This window comes from Papilio machaon, chromosome 7, assembly GCF_912999745.1.
Source record: "Papilio machaon chromosome 7, ilPapMach1.1, whole genome shotgun sequence".
NCBI lineage: Eukaryota > Metazoa > Arthropoda > Insecta > Lepidoptera > Papilionidae > Papilio > Papilio machaon.
In genome coordinates, this window is record NC_059992.1 from 3,320,033 (window position 1) to 3,342,880 (window position 22,848).

Below are 22,848 nucleotides of genomic sequence, written 5' to 3' on the forward strand. Positions count from 1 at the left end.
TATAATGTTTTTCAGTAACAAAGGTGTGGCTAAAGCGTACTTCAAAATTATGAATATTCAATTAAGCTCCCATGTTTATTCTTTTCGTTTTAGGGTTCGAGAGAAAAAAATTGTATAGTTAGGAACACCATAAATGTATTGAAGGGTGAAGGCAAAGAATTACTCAAATTGACGACTTTTATTGGAGCGGTTCACAAAGGTAATCTAATTGAAATTGCGTACTAAGTATACTTAGATGGTACAATGTTTAATTCAATCAAATATTAGTTTTCTAATCTGAAGTTTTTAGAGGAACAGACTGGGAAAGTGTCAGTGTAAACATAGCAGATGAGGAAAAGCGATTTAAATACCAGATAACACACCCATAATACTTAATGCAATTAAAAAATTATTACATTGAATTTTTGATCAAAGAAAATAAAAGACCAGAATAGAAAACACCATTTATTTATCCTCATTTATACATAAATAATAAACATTAAAAAACACAATTATAACGACACAAGTTACCATTATCTTAACATAAATTTGATACAATATTTTATTTAATATTTGGTTCTCCGTGATAATAAATAATAGTCTACCTAAAACCTACGCGAATTTGTAACTTACATATTTATGTTTATATTGAGCAATGCAATTACAAAACCATTGCCACCTTAGCCACTGAAGCCAATAATATCACTATTTTTCGCACTTCTCCCTGAATTATTTAATAATCATAGTTTGATTTTTCGTTTCAAGTATGACAAAGTATAAAAATAGAAAATATGTGAGCTATATTTATGATTGTCATTTGTAGTGATTCGCAAAGATATTAAAATCTCCATTGTATTTAATCTAATTGGACTTAAAAAAAACAAAGATTACATGATACAGCAGACTTATTGAAATTATCACAAATCTGTCACAATCGACTCAGTTTATCTAATTCTAATATGACTTATACAGCTTAGCATAGAGCATTCAATTGGGAACGTATTCCATTCATTCTTCTTTGGGATTAACTGTGTGGGCAATTTTCTTCTCTTCTGCGTTAACATCTTTGTCATCCCAACCCCATACACTGTGGCTTCCGTCACCAGTTCTCTTTACTCTCTTCTCGATAATCTCAGTAGATACAGTTTTCAAGTCGTAAGCCCAACCGATCTTGGCCATACCGTCTATAAATATTTTGGTAAAGTTAAGAGAGTAATCACCCAACTCTGCAGTTTTGTAATCCCAGGGGAAAGTGTGATGGTAGTTATGGAAGCCCTCGCCTAGTACGACCAAGGAAACAGGTTTAGTTTCGACGGGATTTATGTGCTTATCGTAGGGCTTGGAGCCCCACAAGTGGGCTAAGGAGTTGACCAACCAAGTCACGTTGAGAACATATACGTATCGGAATATAGCGCAGACGTAGAACGCATTCCACAAGGATTCACCCCATAGTGTAGGGATGTAGGTCGGCAGAATGAAGCAACATAAAGGCATTAGCAGCATGTAGTACCTGAAAATATATATTGTAATTTAAATAATTTCGTAAAAGTATAACAATTTGATTGAAAAACATTCTGTAAATAAAAACTCTAGCGCACAAAATTTTTACGTGATACCGAAAACAATATTTGGCACTCAAAATTCCAACTATCAGTGGTGAATGGGTACAACCCATACTATGAAATTAAAAAATGGTGTCTTCCTACAAGTTGGCGCGGTTGATATTGTTGAGATTATGAATAAGCGTATATATTGCGCGAGCGGTGCGAAAGCGCTTAAGATTCCTATAGTATTAACGTAGACTGTTGGACCTCAATTCGTGGTATTAAAGATGTATCTCAGATATCTAGACTTTGATAATTTTTTATTGTTTTAAATTTTATAGCCTATAATAATGTCAATAAGCTGTATTGTACTCGTACATTCATGTTTGCTCAATAAATGTAATAACAAACTTTGTAACAAGATACATTTATTGCAAATATTAATTTATGATGCAAATAAACTTAGATGTATTTACCTAACAAGATTTTAGCAAATATAATATATACTAAAGCTTAGTATATATTATATTAAGTGCTTATATATTATGTAAAAAATTACGATATTATAATTGTAAGTGAGTATTGGTAAAATTAGTTATATTGAATGTTGTGTGTGTATGAATTTAAAGTTCAAAACTTTAATAAATTCGGGCAGAGCACATTTATTACTTTTAAAATAATAACTTACAAAGTTTCATGACGTCACTGAAATTAAAAGTATAAATAAATCAATGAATCATATGCTTACTTTTTCTGGAAACGCAATACAGGATCAGCCCAGAGGTCGTTCATTTCAAGGGTCTTGCCTTTGGCCTTTATCTGAGGATGTTTCTTCACGAGCAGCCAGCCAACGTGAGAGAAGAAAAAGCCGCGGGTCGCGTTGTGAGGGTCGGCGTCGGTCTCCGAGTACTTGTGATGCATCCTATGGTCACGGGCCCAGTCCAACACGGAATCCTATAACAAAGTATTAAATGCATTTAGCTTGGTTTTTGTGTTTAAGATTGGGGCAAACGAGCAGCAGTCCGCTTAAATCATCACCAACGCGTTCTGACCTTTGAGAAAGAGGTACACTCGATCTAGAGGTAGCCTACGTAGTATCAATAAATATATATAATAGTCAAAATAAAATAAAAGATGTAGTTTCAAATCCAAATAAATGATCTACAGTTTTAAAAGTATATTCGTCATTATTTCTACTAAGCAATGATAGGTTAAGATAGTTCAAGAAGTCATGAACTATTCCAGACCGTGCTGGATGTCATACAAAGATAACATAATCTGACCATAATGTCGTTTGAAGGACGCGCAATTTTTCCGATGCCGCACACTATTTCAAACTATATTCATATCAAATGTCAATGTAATAATTATAATCGTTATGCGGAATTTTACGATACTAGCGATGAAAGTAAAATATTTAGAATGAATGATATTTTATTATCTAGAGGGCAGGGTTAAGTATGTTGATAATGTTAAAGGTGGGGTGGATAGCGCATGTTTACCACGTGTTCTCTGACACACAGACAATCATGATCTCGGGCAATCTGTCACGCTGCATTAATGTGACAAAAATTATGATAAATTGTTTTTATTTTTTTGTCTGTCAAACTACGAGTAATCTGACCCAGGGGGCATAAGGGGAAACTAAATTAAAATTGTTTATTAGCGCGAATCAGTCGATGTCAAAAAGTGCCACGAGATCCAGCTATCTTATTAGTAACTAGCTTTTACCCGCGACTCCGTCTGCGCGGAATAAAAAATAGAAAACGAGGTAAAAATATATCTAAATATCCTATGTCCGTTTCCTGGTTCTAAGCTACCTGCCTACCAATTTTCAGTCAAATCGATTCAGCCGTTCTTGAGTTATAAATAGTGTAACTAACACGACTTTCTTTTATATATATATAGATAGATAAGCATGTTGCACTAAATCATTTTAAAAATTTCATTTATCCAATGATGATCAGAAAGACCAAAATACCGAAAAAAGGAATAATTTGTTAATAAGGGCGAATGAATTTATAGTTCATAGTAATTTTGATTACGACCATTTTTATGGGAATGAGAATTCTAATCAAATTATTAATTCTTGCTGGGTACAGACTCTTTATAGTTAAGTAGTAGTTAGTTAATAACTGCAAGTTATAAAATATGGTAATCTATACAACATTTTCTTACCTGGAAAGCTATTGTATTGAAGAGTGTGAGCATCACTCGCAATGGGAGTTTGGCCTTGTATGACTTGTGGGCCCACAGCCGATGCGCCCCCGCCGTAATACCGAGCCCAGAGCAAAGGTACAAAATAAATGCTGAAAATGAAATCAGTTTAAAACATTATCACTGTGATTGCCCTCAATATTGTAATAGTTACTACTTAGCAAATATAATGACACTGACGATCGAATTCCACGGTAGCTGTTCAAAATTTTGGAATAAAAGAACGTAGCTGAAATTTTGCCAGTAGAAAATACAATGGTCACTTGCAGCTTCAGACTTACGTACTTGCTTTAAAATTCAAGGTTAATATATTTTTGTGCATGTCTACGATAATACATTTAAATTTATAAAAAGTACCTACGTACATAGTTACTTAGACACATATTTAGATATTGAAAATCAAACGTTATCAGTAACGAGGCATGTTATTTTAAATAAATAAAAAATGTTAATGTTGTCATGGATACTTAATTTTTTATTATTAATAACATCTTGTTATTGTAAACATTTTGTGAAAACATGTTTTTTTTTTTTTTTTTTTTTTGTGACTGAGTCGTCACTGTTTGCCTTGAAGAGGCATTTACAGCTTCACCGGGCTTGAGGTGGCCGGGCGCAGATGGCGCTTAGCCTAAACCTCGTTTATGAGTAACTGGGCTCGAGGGCTCCCTCAGGAGCCTCGGCTCGGGCTGTTACTTCGTTATTATTACCGGATTGGGAGGTCACCGAGCTCTTAGGTCGCTTCGGTGGACGCTCCATGGAGTGACTGGGCGCAAGTGCCCCCGAGAGGGGACCTCGGCTTGGGCTGTCACTCATTACGCGTTTAGCATTCCGATTCAAGGGTGCCCGAGAGGGCCGAACCTCGGCTTGATCGGTTGCTATTATCTGATTGCTATTATTAATACAGCTAACATTACTACCACTTCGGAAAGCGTTAGCGCTGGGAGAAGAAGTGGCGGAAGAAACTCCAGCAACGCTTCTACTATTAATAGGTGAAAACCTGCCTGCTATGAGGCCGTATCGCGAGAATGATTGTCGCAGCCGACAGCGACTGCGGCGTGTGATCTGTTTGTGATGTTTGAGCTTAGCCTGGGCGATAGTAATTGCATCGTCTTGAAAGTCAAGAACGTGCCTAGGTCTGCGATAATCCCGACGAAACTTACCGAGCGCGATTGGATTGTAGGTGGCGGCACCTACAACTAGCGGATTTGGATGACCGACGGCAGAGTCAAAATAACGACGCGACGCCAACTTCAGGTGTTGGGCAATGGTGGGCAGGTCCAAGTCTATATGAAGATTGCTGTTGCGCATGTACCACGGGGCTCCCGTGGCTCTGCGCAAGAATCTATTCTGAATCACCTGAAGTCGATGTATTTGTTTCGCGGCGATGTGCGCGAATACCGGACTAGCATATGTCATGACGGGACGAACTACTGATTTATACAGTGTCACCTTGTTCCGAAGGGACATTTTACTCTTTCTATTAATTAACGCGGAAAGACGACCTAGGATGAAAGCCGCGCGGTTCCTGACCCGGGTCACGTGAGCGGAGAAGTTAAGTTTAGTGTCAAGTGTGACACCTAAGTATTTAACTTGGTCTTCCCAAGGTATTGGGCTGTCCATGAGTTTAATGGACGGAAGAGCAGCACCTTTCTGGCGTGAAAAGTATAGTGCCGCGCTTTTGCTAGGATTAATTTCGATCCTCCATTTCCGAAACCAAGCACCTAACGTGTTGGCAGCGGTTTGGAGACGTCGACATATAGCATCGGGGGAACGACCAGATGTGTATACGCAGGTGTCATCGGCGAATAGAGCAAGCTCTACACCGTGTACGCAGGGAATGTCATTGGTGTATAGGGTAAAGAGAACTGGCCCTAACACCGAACCTTGGGGCACCCCGGCTCGAACGGGGTGCAATTGTGAGCACACTCCCTCGACGCGGTAGCGAAACGTGCGATTACTTAGGAAGTCTCGTATTATGCATACGAGACGGTCGGGTACTCCGTACTCATATAGCTTGTATATAAGCCCGTTGTGCCATACTTTATCGAACGCTTTCGCTACGTCGAGGAAGATAGCTCCGGTGCTAAGGCCACGTTGGCGTTTGACAAGTATGTGCTCCGTGATGCGGTGCACTTGATTGGTGCATGAATGTTTGGCGCGAAAGCCAAACTGTTCTGCAATAGGCATGCCTTTTGTGTCCATAAAGGTGCGAAGGCGTGCTAATATTAATCGTTCATAAATCTTCCCAAAGGTTTTGAGAAGGCTTATGGGGCGATAAGACGTGGGATTGGAAGGCGGCTTTGAGGGTTTAAGGAACCCTATGACTTCAGCGTCCTTCCACTCGCTGGGAAAGACGCCTTTGGTCATTGCCGCATTATAAATGGCTACGAGAAGTTGTATAATGGCAATTGGAAATAGTTTCGCCACCCTATTGGTGATGCCATCTGAGCCGGGAGCTTTACGTGGACGTAGATTTTTAATTATTTTCTCGACTTCGTCGCTAGTAACCGGAGGAATTGAGTCGAGAAGGGGTTCGTTTCTCCTCCGGTCGACCTCGCTGTCCACCCGCCGTAGGTGGTCAGGGTCGACCGGTAGGCTACTGGGGGAACACTGGGCCTCGAGGCTGTCTGCAAGACATTCGGCTTTCTCTTCGTCCAGCATAGCTGGTGTTGTATTTGGGCGCGACAATGGCGGCATCGTTGAGTACGTGTCGCCTTTAAGTGACTTGGGAAGCTTCCAGAATGCTAAATGTGATGGCTTTATATTTCTAAGCGTTGAATCCCATCGTTCGTTCCGGATGGCAGCTATGCGTGTTTTTACTTCACGCTGTAATTTACGTAGCTGTTTTCGGTTCGATTCAGTGGGATACAAATCGTGAGCTCGGGTAGCCGCGTTCTTGCGTCTCAACAAGTCTCTGGCATCTGGTGGTAGTGCCCAGCGTTGATTGTCTGACTCTGGCATTTGCCTTGAGCAGTCCTTGATGGCGGTTTGGATATGACTTGTTAGAGAGCCGATCGCGACGTCCATATCGTTATCAGAATTAATTATGTCGGGGATGTCGTTTAGATGTGGGGAGTTAATATCTTTGAGCCTGGCACTAAGTTTGTGCCAGTCAACGACAGTCCTCATTGGGGGGTCAGCCGGTGCAGAGGGCCCTAGCTGTAGCAAAACTGGTCGGTGATCTGAGTGAAGCTCATGTATCACCTCAATATTACGTAAGGTTAGGTTAATATTCTTGATGATTGCAATATCAAGCACATCCGGAGTGTGTCCCAGTATGTGGGGGTAGTGAGTGGGCTCTAGTGGCGCTATGATTTCAAAATCAAGTAAGTCCGACAGTGAGTCAAGCTCACGGCCGCGTTTACTGATTCTGGTAGAGTTCCATCGAATGTGTTTGCTATTGAAATCACCAGCAAGGATGGTGGCTCCTCCGATAGATAGAAGCGATTCAAAGTCGGAGCGTATGATGGTTGAGCTTGATCTACAAGGAAGGTAGACCGAAGCTATCGTAATGGGGGCATGGCCAGTCATGGCTAGCTGACAGATCGAGGCCTCTAAGTGCGTTAACGCGGGCGTGTCAATCGGTACACAATGCAGGGATTTTTTATAGTAAATGACAGTGCCACCGCCTGGGGCGCCGGTCCTATCATTTCTAACGATATTGTAATTAGAGACTTTCGGGTCCCTCATAGCCGGTTTGAGAAAGGTTTCCTGCACGAGTAACACGTCGACTTGATGATCGCGAAGGAAGTTATGAATTTCGTCGCGTTGTTTTCTAACACCGTTCGAGTTAAAAAAAGCTACGATAATTGAACGCGGTTTGACTCTGCCATTATTATGCGCGAGGGGCGGATGACTACAATTATTTAACGCGTTTGCAGCCATCGGAAAGCCTAATTGTGTTCGAGAGCACTGACGATGTGCTTGTACTTCTTAATCAAGTACAGTCGGGTGCCTATATTTCCTGACGCCTTTTCGTATTCGTCGGCGAACGTTAAGACTTCCTCCATGTTGAGGCCTGAAAGACGATTGAGGGATTCAAACGGATTCCCTGTCGTTTTAGGTGGCGTAGGCATTGACACCGGCTTGACCGGTACCGGTTTAGCAATGGGCGCGGTAGATGTATTGTACGCGGGTGCGCTAGCGGTGGGCCTGTTACTGCCCCATGCGGGGGTGTTAGTTTTCCACGATGGTTGAAGAGGTGGAAATTCGTTGGCTGACGGTATCGGAAGCGTTAGACGTCGCGACGGTCGCTGGGGTTGCGATTGGATTCGCTTTGGTGCCTTCGGGCATCCGTGATAGTTAGCGGTATGATCACCGCGGCAAAGGACGCATGCAGGCTTCCCGAAAGCCTCTAATAATGATTTGTCTTTCGGCCTTGTACAATCCGACGTTCCATGATCGCCCAAGCACTTAACGCACCTAGGGCGGGCGAAGCAGTTGCGGGCAGAATGCCCGTACAACTGGCATTTGTGGCACTGTCCGGGTAGGCCATTCTTGCGTGGCGGTTCAACTATGAGCCCGCTAAGGCCACAGATTGACTTAACGTCAAAAATGGCCTTCCCTTCGGGCGACAGGTCTAGATGTACCTGTACCAAGTCCATAGGCGATTTTGTACGCCTATTTGTCATGCGGAAGACGCTTATTACTGGATACTTTTGATCCTTGAGGGACTGGACTATGTCTTCTACCGGGATTTCCTTAGGGATGCGTTTGACCACCACTCTAAGGATACGCTCGTCGGCGAGCGTGTAAGTATGATAGTAAACCTCCTTCTCTTGGAGGAAGCGGGTTACGAATCTGAAGGCCTCGGCGGTCTCCAGCTGCATCCTGATACCTTGAGCTGTCGCTGCAGCGACGACCTTGAATTTGTTGGACATAGCCGATTGGATCATCGGCCATTTGTCCTGGGCTTGAATATAAATTGGCGGTGGCTTTTTATCGAGCAGCGCGCGGGCTGCGGGGGGAGCCGGACGGATAGATGACGGAGGCTGAGTACTTTCAACGGGGATAGCCATAAGGGCTGGGATTTGAACCGGCTGGGAAGATCCGGGTTCGAGCTGGGGACATGGGCGCGGCGCCTTCTGAGGCACGGGAGATGGGGACGATGATGATGCCGACGAGGAGGCGGGGGAAGAGCGCTTCTTGCGCTTCTTCTTGTTCCTCACCTCCGTGAACAGCCCGCCTGCATCATCAGGATTTTCGGGTGACAAGGGGGAGTCCAACTCCATCTCCTCAGTGTCGGTAGTTGATGGTGACGCGTTACTCGACGTCGAGTCGAGAGATTTAGGAGGCACTACGGGGGCCCCGGATTCCGATTCCAGTAGAGAGGCAGTTAATGCCTTAAACGCATCAGGGAACTTGGCCCTGAGGAAGTTAAGGACGGCTCCTAGACTTTGGTCCGCCATTTGGACTTATGGCTGACCGTACCTATTCTAAATGTAGTCTCCCGGTGGGATGCCGGGGTGTGTATCCCTAGCTCCCTCCCTGCTGGGTTAAGCAGGGAGGATGTGTGCCTACTACGTGTAGCCCTAGTGTGTCCGAGTGCCGATCTTATTGTGCACTCGGGTGTGTACTTAGGTCTAACTAAAGCTACCCGTGGGCTCTAAAAGGCCAAGCGTGGACCACCGTTGACTAGGGCACTACCCAAGGCCAATGATGGAGGTCCCTTCCGAATTACGCGGTTCCCTGAAGGGGAAACGCAGGCGAACGGGGCTGCCTGACTAGCTTCGTTATCACCGTTAGGTATCCGCTAGCCTTTCTCAAAATTGCGGTTATTAAGATATTGTTCAGCGCAGTGAAAACTGCACTTCACAATTTCTTTCACGCAGTTCCCGAAGTCGGAAACAATGACGTCGCTATCCCAAGAAACCAGATGGCTTGCCAGATGGCAGAGCAATAATAGTTCCTTAGCGGAACAATAGACGTTACAACGTTCTACCTAGAAACTAGGATTAGCGCTTACCAGAAGGCGGGCGCAATAAAAATTGCGCCGACACAATCGGCTCGCGAACAAAGGACGGCGGCACCTTTTATGGCGCGCGCAGGTGCGGATTGCTCAACGTAATGTCGGGCGGAGCGACAGATGTGCGGCGAGCGAACACGTCCGTTCGCCTCAACAGTCTGTAGCGGAGTGAAAACATGTTTTGCAGTAATGCAAGTTTATAAATAATGTATTATGTAATTCTTACCAAATATACTTGTTGACCACATCGCTTTGAAGAAGAAGAGATAAGCACCATATAGTGCGGTCAAATGCAAAATAGAAAAGAGTATAACGTTCCTCCATACTATCTCCCATTTTCTCTTTTCAGCGGACGGTGGGACGATTATTGGTTCGGCAGTTTTTGCGTCCGCTTCAAACAGCGCCCAGGATTCGGCGTTCTGTTGCCCTTGAGGCGGCATCTTCCTTTAAATATTAAAAGGTAAATGTGGTTAGATACAGAAGATTAAAAATAAATTGTGAATTACAGAAAATTAATTCTACAATCGCTGCGCCAACATTGCTAATAACTTTAATCATTACACCTGGAGAACGAATTTTCCTATAAGAAATTTTTAAACGGTTCACATGCATCGTAAGTTATAAAAACTATTTGTATAAAATTAAAGCTTTGTTATATTTTATTCTTTACACGAATTAATTGGATTAACTTGTACAAAATTCACTGAGATGATGATACTATTACACTCGTATGTATGTGAGTGTGTGAGTGCGAGTTCATCGTCATTGCTACATTTTTTAGAAACAAATTCGTGCGCTCTATTTTTTAGAACTAGCAACAACCAATATTTTTATTTTAACTACTTAAAGAAAGTTAATCCATATTTATATACAAATTGCATTTATTACACTCAACTACGTTACACAAATTCGTCGCGAAAAGATCGACTTCTTTTTACGATATTTACTGAGTTTATTTCCTTATTCATAATCTTTTTTATGACACATATCTGCGGATGCTGTAAGTGGGTGCGTGTAAAAAAGTGGGTCAATGCCAAGGTAAAGTTCTACACTTCAATAAAATATGTCTGAAGAATAACTTCATGGATTTTTTTTATTTTTTTTTTATTTTTTATTTTTATTTATTTAGGGTTGCCAACAAAATATGTTACACACAGTTATACATAATCTAAAACATAAGTTTCATCTAAGCGTAATCTTAAACATATTTCAATTACAGGCAAACACAGCATTCATGTAATCAAAGAGAGTACCACAAAAACAAAACTATAAATAACATTATACTTATACACATCTAAAGAGATCCAAAACAAAGTGCAGTGACAATCAGAAAAAAAAATATAATTCAGTAACATGTAATGAAATATAAGAAAACAGAATAAAATGTATATATTACTTAACCGGTTTTAAGGAAACAGTTGCATTAAGTTTTTTAAGAAAAGATGACACTGAATCAAAGAAAATGTCTATATCCGATAACTTATTAATCGTTTCATTAAATTCACGTGAAATTCTATTGATAGGTGCATTCTTGCCTACATTCGAGCGATAACGGCGAATCATCAACATATCTCTTTTTCTACTACATCTTTTAGACGCATGTCGAGGGACTAGCAACACAATCTTGCTGATTAAATCTGGAGCTATAGCCATACCATTTATAATTTTATATAATAATAATATATCTGTTACAGTCCTACGATGATTTAAAGACGTCATTTTAAAACGATCTAACCTGTTTACATAATCGAGCTCGCGCGAGCAGGTCTTATCTTTATAGACTAAATACCTCGTGAAACTTTTTTGGACTCGTTCTATTCTATCAATGTGACACTGATACATTGGATTCCAGACAGGAGAGGCGTATTCGAGCACGCTCCTTACATACGCGTTATAGAGTATTTTTAGAGGCAAAATAGTTTTGAAGTCCCTGCAGCACCTTTTAATAAATCCTAGAGTTCTGTTTGCTTTACCGACCATGTTGTCGATATGGTCTATAAATGAGAGCTTAGAATCTAAATGAACGCCCAGGTCACGTATACTGGAAACTTCATGCATTACCACATTATTTACCGAATAGGATGTAGGAAGAGGCCGAGTTTTTTTCGTGAATTTTATATGAAAGCATTTTTTGACGTTTAAGACCATCCTGTTTGATTCGCACCATCTCTCAATAGCGTTTATGTCGTCCTGCAATAATTGAGCGTCAGCTAAACTTTGTACACATTTATAAATTTTAATGTCATCAGCAAACATTGAGCAGTTGCTATTCTTTATAACATTAACGATGTCATTTACAAAGGCTAAAAATAATATAGGACCTAAGTGTGAACCTTGAGGCACGCCAGATGCAACAACAATGGCCTCTGATTTAAACCCACCTGTGACTACATACTGTCTCCTATTACTAAGGTAAGAATGAAACCAATTTAAGATCACCCCATGCACACCATAGCTAGATAACTTCTTTGCTAAAATATTGTGGTCCACCTTGTCAAATGCGCTGCTGAAGTCAGTATAGATTGCATCTACTTGTAATTTAGAGTCTATGGACGTAGATATATCATTAACGTATGATACCAGATTGGTTATAGTCGATTTCTTTTTACTAAAGCCATGTTGTTGGTGTTTTAATACAACGTTCAAGTGCGATGAGAGAACCGGAGTTACTAAAGATTCAAAGAGTTTAGCCAATGTACAGAGTAATGACACAGGACGATAGTCTTTTATATTTTTTCGATCCCCTTTTTTAAATATAGGAACAATATTCGCAACTTTCCAAAGTTCGGGAAAGGTGCCAGAGGATAAAGATGCATTGAATATAATTTTTAACGGAAGGGCAAGGTATTGAGCACATCTTACAATGAAAAAAGGCGGTATCCCATCGGGTCCGCATGCTTTATTAATGTTAAGTTTTTTCATAGCTTTTATGATGTCTGCTTCTGTTAATTCCAAGTGAGTTAGTGTGTTTTGTGGAAATACACATTCGCTTAATGAAAAATCTTGAATTGGGCTATCGGTTGATGGTGTAAAATTAGAAGAGAAATGTTGAGCAAATAATTCACAGATATCAAATCCCGAGGACGCAGTGACATTGTTCAGCTCCATTTCAGAGGGTAAGACAGATGTAGTAGACTTACATGACTTCAAATAAGACCAAAAGCACTTGGGATTAACACGGATGTTTTGTTCTAATTGTGATATATAATTTTTGTAGCACCTTTTAACGAGGGAATGTACCCTTTTACTTAATAGCCTAAATTCAGACTCATCCCGCGGGTTTTTGTACGTCTGTAGACGGCGTCTGAGTTTTTCTTTTTCTTTTATCGATCTTATAACAGATTTAGTGAACCAAGGAGGGTATTTAGTATTACGAGGAATACGAGTGGGAACTGTTGAATCTATTATTGAATTTAATGTAACATAAAACAAAGAAAGCATGAGATTTACATCTGAGCCACAAGATTTAAAAATATCTAACCAGTCAATTGCTTTAAATTTTTCAATGACTTTATCGTAATCAGCTTTAAAAAAGTTAAACTTAGAGGTACTCTTAGGCTTTAATGTAGAGTATTTAATGGATTGAAAAGCAATTTCGACAGGCGGATGATATTCATCAACTTTGGAGATAGGATCTAGACATTTTCTCACGATACAGCCACCTACATTACTGCTGCATAAGACTAAATCTAATATTTTGTTATTACAGTTAGTAATGCTATTAAATTGTTTGAGACCATTTAAGGAAAAAAAATCCATAAAGGCATAACCTAGGTTGTTTTGGTAATTATAGGGCAACAGACCATTCATCGCAGTACACGAATCATTCCTCCATTCTATAAACCCTAAATTGAAGTCACCAATGATAATTGTAGGATTGGCTGTTTCTTCCATAATACTTGAGACTTTGCGTAGAAAGTTGTCTAAAGTTAACTGGAGCACGGGAGGAGGCAAGTAGACAACTCCAATATTAATATTTCTGAATTCCTTATTATGACAGAAGCTTAGACGGATCCACAAATCTTCCACCTCGCTTTCCCATTTAGTCATTCTCACTGAGTTTATGTTTGAAGATACCGCAAGAAGTACACCACCGCCCTCTTTACCTACTAGCGTAGACGTACTTCTGTCTCTCCGGTATATGCAATATTGAGAATCAAAAATTTCACTGTCACCCACTCCCGAATTGAGCCATGTCTCCGTGGCTGCTATTACATTATAGGATTTCGTTGATGCTGACAAATTTATATCTCGTAACTTAGTTCGCATACCTCTAAAGTTCTGATAGTATACTGTAAGAACATCGTGCGAAGAACTATTATCGACACATTGATTTTGTGGATGCTTATCGTATTTTAATGTCATCAAAACTTCTATTAAATTAAGGTTAAAGCAGTTTCAACGAATCCAAGTTCCTAATTTGTTTTGCAGGAGCCCCTTCGTGTTTGCGCACGAGGATTTTTCCGTCACGCACCCAAACGAATTTATATCCCTTCTCTCGAGTGACTTTCCGCGTTTCAGCGTGAAGACTTTTGTTGACCGGTGACAAATGCTCTGATACGAAGACAGGACTAACCGTACCTCCGTAACCGAGATGCTGAGAACTTAGTTTACCGTCTTTGTTAGCTTTATTAAATTTACTTACTGATGCCAACAAGTCGTCTCTGGCTTTAATGCTGCTTAGCTTGACAACAACCGCTCGAGGTCGATTGCTGTTCTTGTCTGCCTTCCTGGTGCGTACAACAGACAAAATATCGTTTTCTTTGATACTTGACGACACAATGTTCTTCAATTGAACGACAGTGGTGATCAGATTCTCGGAACGGTTCTCCGGCAATCCCGTTATTTCAATATTGTTTTGTCGTGATTGCTGTTCTATGTGGGCGAGTCTCGTCGATAAATCCTGAATTGTCGACCGCAATACTCTGTTTTCGTCCTCTAACTTCGAATAGTGATCTTTGCTCAAGTTTATTTCAGTTTGAAGGACGTCACACACACTACTTATAGCTGCCACTCTCTCCCCGATTTCGCGAAGATAAGCAAGGTCTTTCGTCAAATCCGCGAATTTCTTTTCGAATTTCTCAAACTGTCGAGCCACAGTAGATTCGATTGCTTGTAAGATATCGGTGGCAATAGGTGATGTTTGTGCCGAGCTTGTATTCTCGTCAGTGACAGTTTGTGGGGTGCGTGACTTTTTGGACGAGCACGCCGGGCATACCCATTCGCGGGGTGCTTTATTTGAACGTGCCAAGCGCCCACATTCACGATGATATTGAGAATCGCATTTACTGCAGACAATTATGTCTGTCCCCGTAGTTGGTAAGAACTTGCCACATCCTCCGCACTTTGCCATAACGAAATTACTACAGTTTAAATACAGTGGATTTAATTAAACTAATTACAGGCTAGGCTACACTTAAGTGGTACGAAAAACAATATAAGTTAATGGGAACACTGAAATGTATGCATCAAACATTAATAAACTAAACTAGAAATAAATATTACCAGTTACAATTTAAAAGGGGAAAAAAATACAACATACAAAAATAATAGCTCAAGTTAGTTTAAACCAAAACACACAAAAAAACAAACAAGAAAAAAAAAAAAAAAAAGCAAACAAAAAGGTAGCTCTGCTTCCCGGACGCGAACCGCCGCACTCGCCGCCGCGTACTAAGTTACGGCAGTGATGTTACTGCCGTTGAGCCACGACTGTACTGAACGACACGTCGAATTACAGATAAGGTTGGCAGAAGTTGTTCCTCGACGACGTGACTTGCATATTTGAAGTAAACGTTTTAAGTTACACCCACAAAATTCACGCCGGAGCACAAGAGATTAACTATTTTTCACCACACCAGTCCTGTAGCTATCTCCTTACAAACGTTAGGTTCGGCAAATAAACGCACTGAATTACTGTTTTTCTGATGTTTATTATTACTTTTGAAATCGGATTTTGCTGCAGTTAAGTGAAGCGCCTTTGATTGGGAATAAACTGATTTCTTGCCGTTTTCATCACAAACCACAATACACAAGTCGCACTGAGAGTATTGAGCCACACTGTACGGTTTATTTATAGATTGTTTGAGTTTGACTATTTAAACGGTTTAATTAAGCGCAGCGCGATGCGACGTCTGCGCCCGCGCCATTCACGATTAAACTTTTAACTCTCTTTTTATGAATAACTAGTTAATCGTTTATTCTATCGTTACCTATTAACAATCGTATACATGTAATAATTTAATAACTGGTGATCACGACTCCTTCCGCCCGATATTAAAAAAAAAACTTAATAAGTAGCCTATGTATTGTTCCAAGCTATGTTTTAAATTTCATCGTGATTAGTTGAACCGTTTTGGAGATACCTTCCAACAAACATCCATATGTACAACCAAACTTTCTCATATATGTAAAATATTAAGTAAGATATAAGATAAGATTTGTCAAGCTCGCATTTCGAAAGCTTACTCATAATCATGATTTTCGTTAATGTCTCATACCAGCGGGCGATAAAAGGGCTGACATACCTTTGTTTAAGCTACTATGTAATTGAAACACTTTGTAAGTTTTTATGATAAATACCTTAGTGTTTGTTTCATTTCAATGAGAAATATATAGGATTTTTTAGGCATCACATTATTCATTTCTTAAAAACATCTCAGGGCCGAAAGCTAGTTGTTAATATTTGTTATTTATTAAATTGGTAATATCTGTCCTTCTCTACTAGATAATGGTCTAAGATGTGGATAATATTGAATATTAAAAGACTACACAGTAAATGAAAAAGAACTGCAAATACTACAAAAATATAAATATATAAATATATAAATGTTAAACTAAGATAGTTTTACTTTACCATTCTTTTATTGACTTTGTTAAAGAAAAAGTCAAACAAAAAATTAATTAAGTGTACACATACATTTGTATCATTGCAGTAAAAAAGTTGAAAAATTATTATCATTTTTCTAAAGTAAAAAATTTGGAATAATAATTGACTTAATCTTTTTTACATTGTTCATTGATAAGTGAAAAAAAAGAATTATTTCTATAAGTTTAACCGCAACCAAATATGTTATTCAAGTAATACTAAAATACATGAACTTGTCAAATTGAAGAAAGGAAATATAACTTTTTAAAAATTTAATAACATTTATGTTTTCCTTGTTTCTGTATGTATTCGATCGTAAATCTTAAGAAGAAATATGACGAAGTTTACTTTGACGTCACCTAATAATACATTTAAATACTATTCATGAAATTTTTTTAGTTAAAATTTGCATTTTACTAACGTTTGTTCTTTTTTTCACAATGGTCAAATCAGCGCTTGACCAAGGTCCCTGATGTTAAATGGCGATGTGGCCAAAAAAATTTTCTTTGTATACTGCTCATAATTGTGACATCTTGTCAATTATTTGATCATTAGATATGATTTTGCAAAAGAGGACATACATGAGAAGGGCAGATATGACAGGGGACAAGACAGGTGCCGGATCCCAGGAAGGCGAAGGATAAAAAGACGTATCAATTAAAGTATTTGCTTTACATGTATATCTGTTAAGCCAATGAGAAATGAATGTTGAATTCAAACTTGTTGCTCAATTATTGGGTTTTGACCGACACCAACACTCTCGTCACAAAAAAAGGCTCTCTGAACCTTTTTCATTAATCTCAAGTTCAAAGTAAGTCTAATGTAATTAATAAAAACTTTACTCGCTTTAAAGGTTATACAAAGGTTACATACACTTTACATAGGCGACATTGAGATGAAATGAAGTTGTTTTTTATTAAACTCATTTGCGTAAGACGTAAATTGAAGGAAACTTATTGAACAACTACTACGACAAGGCTCATTGTCTGTATAATTTAAACCAGACTGACGTCACTTAAAGTTTAAAAAATTAGTATTGTCCATAAAAGTGTATAAAAAAGTCACATGACAACAACAAGACGATGATAATGATTTTTTATGTGAACATGCAAATAATGAAAGATGTACAGTTGAATTCGTTTACTTCCTACATATTTCGGCGAAATGTACACTCAAATACTTTGAAAACTTGTCATAGCAATATGCATGTAACATTAATTATGTCTAGTGTGTCTTCTATAATGTTCGTAAGAAACGGGATTCTTACCACGATTAGGCTGTTTGAGCTCCCGATATTTCGGCACAGTTGCATGCACCATGTTCACGGGTTGACTGAGAGCTCAAACAGCCTAATCGTGGTAAGAATCCCGTTTCTTACGAACATTATATAAGTAAAAACCACGAAAGTTTGAAGTTATATATAGTGTCTCTTCATTAATACGTACAATTATAAACCTTCAGAGGGATGCGAATCTTTGACTTGAGTCAAAGTTAACTGGGGTAGACGCCAGCAACAACAACATCTGTTGTAAAAATTAGCCGGCTCGCCGGTTGCAATACCACGGCCACACAGAAAACAGGCGTGAAGTGGAAGCAATTCGTTCGTCTGATGAGTGTGGTGCTGGAAGCTTTATTCCCTTCCCACTCTTTTCATATAAGTAAAAGATGGGAAGGACATGTGGATTTGATGGATGAAAATTATGAGCGAGATAGAATGTAAGGAAAGAATAAAATTAAATGTGTCTCGGTGTTACGATACGTTTGTAAATACTCTAAGAGATTTTATATGGATTACAGATTTAGTACCGTTTGTGATTGATTAATGAAATATATTTGCGTTTACAGTAGTTGCAACTCTATTGCTATTTTACGATCCAATACACATACCGACATATACTTATTGATGCAACTACAAGCATGACCTTACTACATTTGCAACACGTGCGAATAATGATTATATCGGCCGATAAACTGTTTGCTTAAAAAAATTGGTTTTATCTGCAAAACCTTACTAAAATAAACTTTGATATATCGACATTGTGAAATGGTTATTATTAAAAATTATCGATGTCGAGCGAACGAATGTAACGAATGTAACGAATGTAGATTCCCAAATATTAAGGTCATCGAATTGTATATTTGTGCCTTGACTGGTATAAAAATGCTAAAGAAAACTTAAAAAAAAAATGGACTACGCGTTTTTAAGAAAAGAAGGAATGAAAATTCTCGCAATTTCGCAAATAGTTACAATGAATTAAATTTTATTAGATTTCACACATAGTTAGGTTAATTTAATTAGGATTACGATCAGTATTTTATTTTTAATTAATTTCACCTATTTAAAGTTACTTTATCATGATTAAGTGAGTGCGTCAGGTGAATATTGTTTTATCCAATGCATCCCAGTCAATTTATTTGTACAATTGTGTTGTACTTAACACGTGTATATTATGTCCTGAATCTTGTCATAATTACAGGATAAAATGAAATCGATGTTTAAATTACTACGCGAATGGAAAGTGACATTAAAATACCGTGTGTTATTCAGTAGTTCATACACGGAAACATTGTTAAGATTTAAACTTTTCTACTTAGAATGATGTTTGAAGAACAGAGAATACGAAGATACTATAGTTAACTTAGAAACGGTAAATTTTTTTTATATAAATTTGGTTTTTGATGTGAATGACAGACCCTAATTACACAGAAACTATTTACAAAAAAATCACACAATAATAGAATTCAAAGGAACTCTTTAGATTCGATTCGATCATTAAACTGTTTATGGTTAATTGATCATTTTAAAAGTGATTAAATCGGTTTAACTACATTTTCATGGAATAAAAAATAGATAGGATTAGTTAATGACTTTTTTAGAATTAATAGTTGCGATGACGCATTAGTATATTGTTTAGTATGAATAATTTTACTACAATGTATATTTATAATTTTAATTAATTGTATTTAATTACAACTATCACTTGCATTGTGAAATTGCATTTGTAACACAATGAGTGAACACCATATGACATTCGTATACAAATCAAAAATGTGTATTCTATTTCAACACAAAACAACAATTTAATTGTATTTTGTACATAGTGTTATAAAAGTAAAATCGCAATAAAAATTCATATGGCAATGCATTGTCGTAAACTGAACCTAATTTGTTGCAAGTTGAAATTGAAATAACATAACTGTCTCTTCTTAAATATGTATGAGTAAGGATTTTGTTATTTTTACTAATATTTTAAACGTAGATTTTAATTTCAGAAACCCTTAGTAAATAATTGATATCTAACAGTATAGTAATGGCCCACCGTTGTTCGTGTTTATTTCAATATTACATGTTTAAAAAAAATCACATACATAAGGATATAAAAGTTGCATAGTTTTAATTTACCATAAACAAGGATTAGACTTTTATAATAATACTAGCTGTCGCCCGCGACTCCGTCTGCGCGCAGTTAAAAAAAAAAAAAATGAAAAATAGATATTGGCCGATTCTCAGACCTACTGAATATGCTCACAAAATTTCATGAGAATCGGTCAAGCCGTTTCGGAGGAGTACGGTGACGAAAACTGTGACACGAGAATTTTATATTTTATATATTAGAAAAGTAGCAAAGTGTTAGTTCAGTGTTTTGGGTGTGGGGTAAAGGCTAACATAATACCGATTAGGATTCCTTATGAGATAAGCTCTCTTGCCGTTCATGGCTATTACGATTGATTAGTCATAAACGGCGCAGTACCGAAGCTCGTATTACGTTCTAGAAATCATGAATCATAAACATCTACGGCGTAACCATGGAAACGATCAGTATCAAAATGATACATTATAGACTTTATAGTCAATCTTTTTCGGTTTATGTCAAAGTATTTGAAATAAAAAAAAAATTATAAGAACAACGATAACATAGACTAAAATAGTAATTTAATTACTATTATTCGGGTGCAGTTTTAGTAAAATTTACCGTTTGCCGTGACGACATACGATATGTCGCTCTACTCCTATATCCTAACGTTTTTAACGACCTTTTGTGCGCTCACGCGCATTCTCGGTTAAAGTTATAAGTACTGATTTTAATTTCATTAATTTTTACTAGATTTAATTTTTTTAAGTCCATATTTAACAATACTAAATTCATTGAAAGATAAATATCCGCAAATTCAATAACAACATTTGGCGGGAACAATTGACATTTGTCAGTTCGGGTACGGACATAGTGGCGTGACATATGACGTCGAGGGACACAATCGAACGATGATCGAGATAAACGAGGACGTAGCATCGCCAGTTCAAGTTCTCTATTCGCTAATTCAATTTCTATACCAACAGCTAATTACACTATCGAATCATTACCGTTCCACGAATCTTACGCAAGTGTTAATTGATGTGTAATTCAGGAAATTTCTACAATTTTGAATGGTTAATAAAAAAATGTTGCATGAAATTTAAAATTCGAAAAATATATGTGAAATACATTCTATTATATAAAAATAATCCAAATTTAAAATATACGACTATTATTTTTAAAATATTAAGTTTATTACTTAATTTAATTAATAACTTGTATAATATATTTTACTTTGGAATTAATGTCTATGTATTAAAACTAGTGTTTTATGTATTTTGTAAATGTACTAAAGTAAAGTGAATCAAAGTGTAACACATGTTTCTTTAAATGACAATTAAAAATTTACATGACAATTGAAATAAAAAATGAAAGAACTCACTTCCGATTGCACTGATTATGGAATACGATTCCAGAAAATAAAATGCCGCTACACCGAATTAATTCACGAAAAAACTTTAAACTGCTTAAATTAAATAAATAAGTTTTGTACCTTATTTTAATTAATAAAATAACCACAAACTGTTCTCACTGAACTGAATATTTAAAAATGAAAACGTTCACAAGCTGCGTTCAGATTTAGTTGTCGCGAAAGACTGCGAATGAAAATTCGTTTAAAGCGAATTTATAGATTGCCATTATGCTATTACGATTGTGAAGATGACCGACGCGACGCGAACGTGTCGTCCCTCACGACCCACGCGGAAAATAGGGGTCTTTGTGTCACTAAACACACGGGATACAATTTCCACTTGCTGATATATTTATATGTTTAGACTTAGTATATATTATAAGGAAATAATCAAATTGAAAATCAAAGAATCATCTCTGCCAAGCATATTTAAACTGACGCCTAAACAAATTCTAAGAAAAAAACATATTACTTACTATTTTGTATTTAACTTACATATGGTAACTTTTCCTTTTACAAATAAACAGAGGGTGTAGTCGCTTGTTTAATCAACTCTACTATTTTGCCTTACAAAACTTAAGTTTGTGACCAAAATTCGACTGTTTTTATTATTATGCGATTAAGAAAATAAACATTATAGTTTTTTTTATCTTGTTGTTGCCCCTAACATGTGCGATCAAGGACTTTTTATTGTTAAAAAAATTAAAACAATTTAGAAATACTTTTTAATACTAAGTCATAAGCTTAGTGGTTACTTTTTGGGCTATAAGTTTGTAAAACGCTACATATTAATTTCTCGTCTTTTCGTTTCTTAGTACAATACTTAAAATTTCTTTCCTAATTTAACGTTCAGTCCTGTTTCCGTTTCAGCTCTGTTAGCAGCGAACTCATTATGGTTTGTCATCTCTACCTTGGGCTATGTTCGAGGTCCCTCGATAAGTACATATGAGAGTTGAAGAAGATGTTATTTTTGTAAACTAATAAATGTTTATAAAATATGTAGCAAAGTTGTCATAAAACACTGTTAGTATAAATGTAATGCAAAACGTTTTACAAATTGCAATATTTGTACGGAGCCTTGAGAAGAATTGGAGTTAAAATAAATTGTCAAATAAATCGTTTGTCTTCTATTATATTGTTATCACACTTAACTATTAGATATTTTAATATATAATTTATTATTTTAACTTTGTACCATTACCTATAATGTAAATCTAATATTGCTATTATCGACTTATAAATTAAATAAATGGCAAGTACAGCTGCTTCCATAAAATCAATTATTTATATCGTAAATAACAGTATTTTAATTTATTTCGTTCAGGAATTAAATAAAAGTTACATTAGCTTAAGCGTGTAATAAATTTCAACTTACTTAGTATTCATAACGGCTAAGCGATATGATATAATTTGTTAATCAAAACATTTAATATTGAATCTGATTACAAAAACATTCCAAAACATTGGAGTTGGAATGTAATTCTGTTTTAAATATTTAACTGTAGCTTTTT

The 22,848-nt window shown here is 37.4% G+C and overlaps 1 protein-coding gene across 2 annotated transcripts; it reads right to left on the reverse strand.

Annotated features, from left to right (window-relative positions):
* Nucleotides 1–518: 518 nt before the first annotated feature.
* LOC106714119 (acyl-CoA Delta-9 desaturase) lies at nucleotides 519–21,522 on the reverse strand. 2 transcript variants are annotated; one of them, XM_014507068.2, is made up of 5 exons: nucleotides 21,419–21,522; nucleotides 9,932–10,149; nucleotides 3,702–3,832; nucleotides 2,272–2,477; nucleotides 519–1,489 (listed from the first exon to the last, which is right to left on the reverse strand). In XM_014507068.2, the coding sequence occupies exons 2-5, from the start codon at nucleotides 10,143–10,145 to the stop codon at nucleotides 988–990; spliced, it is 1,053 nt and encodes a 350-aa protein (XP_014362554.2). In that variant the 5' UTR covers nucleotides 10,146–10,149; nucleotides 21,419–21,522; the 3' UTR covers nucleotides 519–987. The 2 variants fall into 2 exon arrangements, with proteins under 2 accessions (XP_014362554.2, XP_014362552.2); XM_014507066.2 differs by lacking the exon at nucleotides 21,419–21,522 and adding an exon at nucleotides 21,308–21,411.
* Between the last annotated feature and the right edge of the window lie 1,326 nt (nucleotides 21,523–22,848).

What these genes read in the sequence shown, in the direction of transcription:
- LOC106714119 (XM_014507068.2), bottom strand. Translation starts at nt 10,145, where the DNA reads ATGCCGCCTCAAGGGCAACAGAACGCCGAATCCTGGGCGCTGTTTGAA. An exon ending in TCAATACAATAGCTTTCCAG is followed by an intron (nt 2,478 to 3,701) that starts GTAAGAAAATGT and finishes ACTTTGTTATAG; the next exon opens with GATTCCGTGTTGGACTGGGC. An exon ending in GTATTGCGTTTCCAGAAAAA is followed by an intron (nt 1,490 to 2,271) that starts GTAAGCATATGA and finishes ATATATTTTCAG; the next exon opens with GTACTACATGCTGCTAATGC.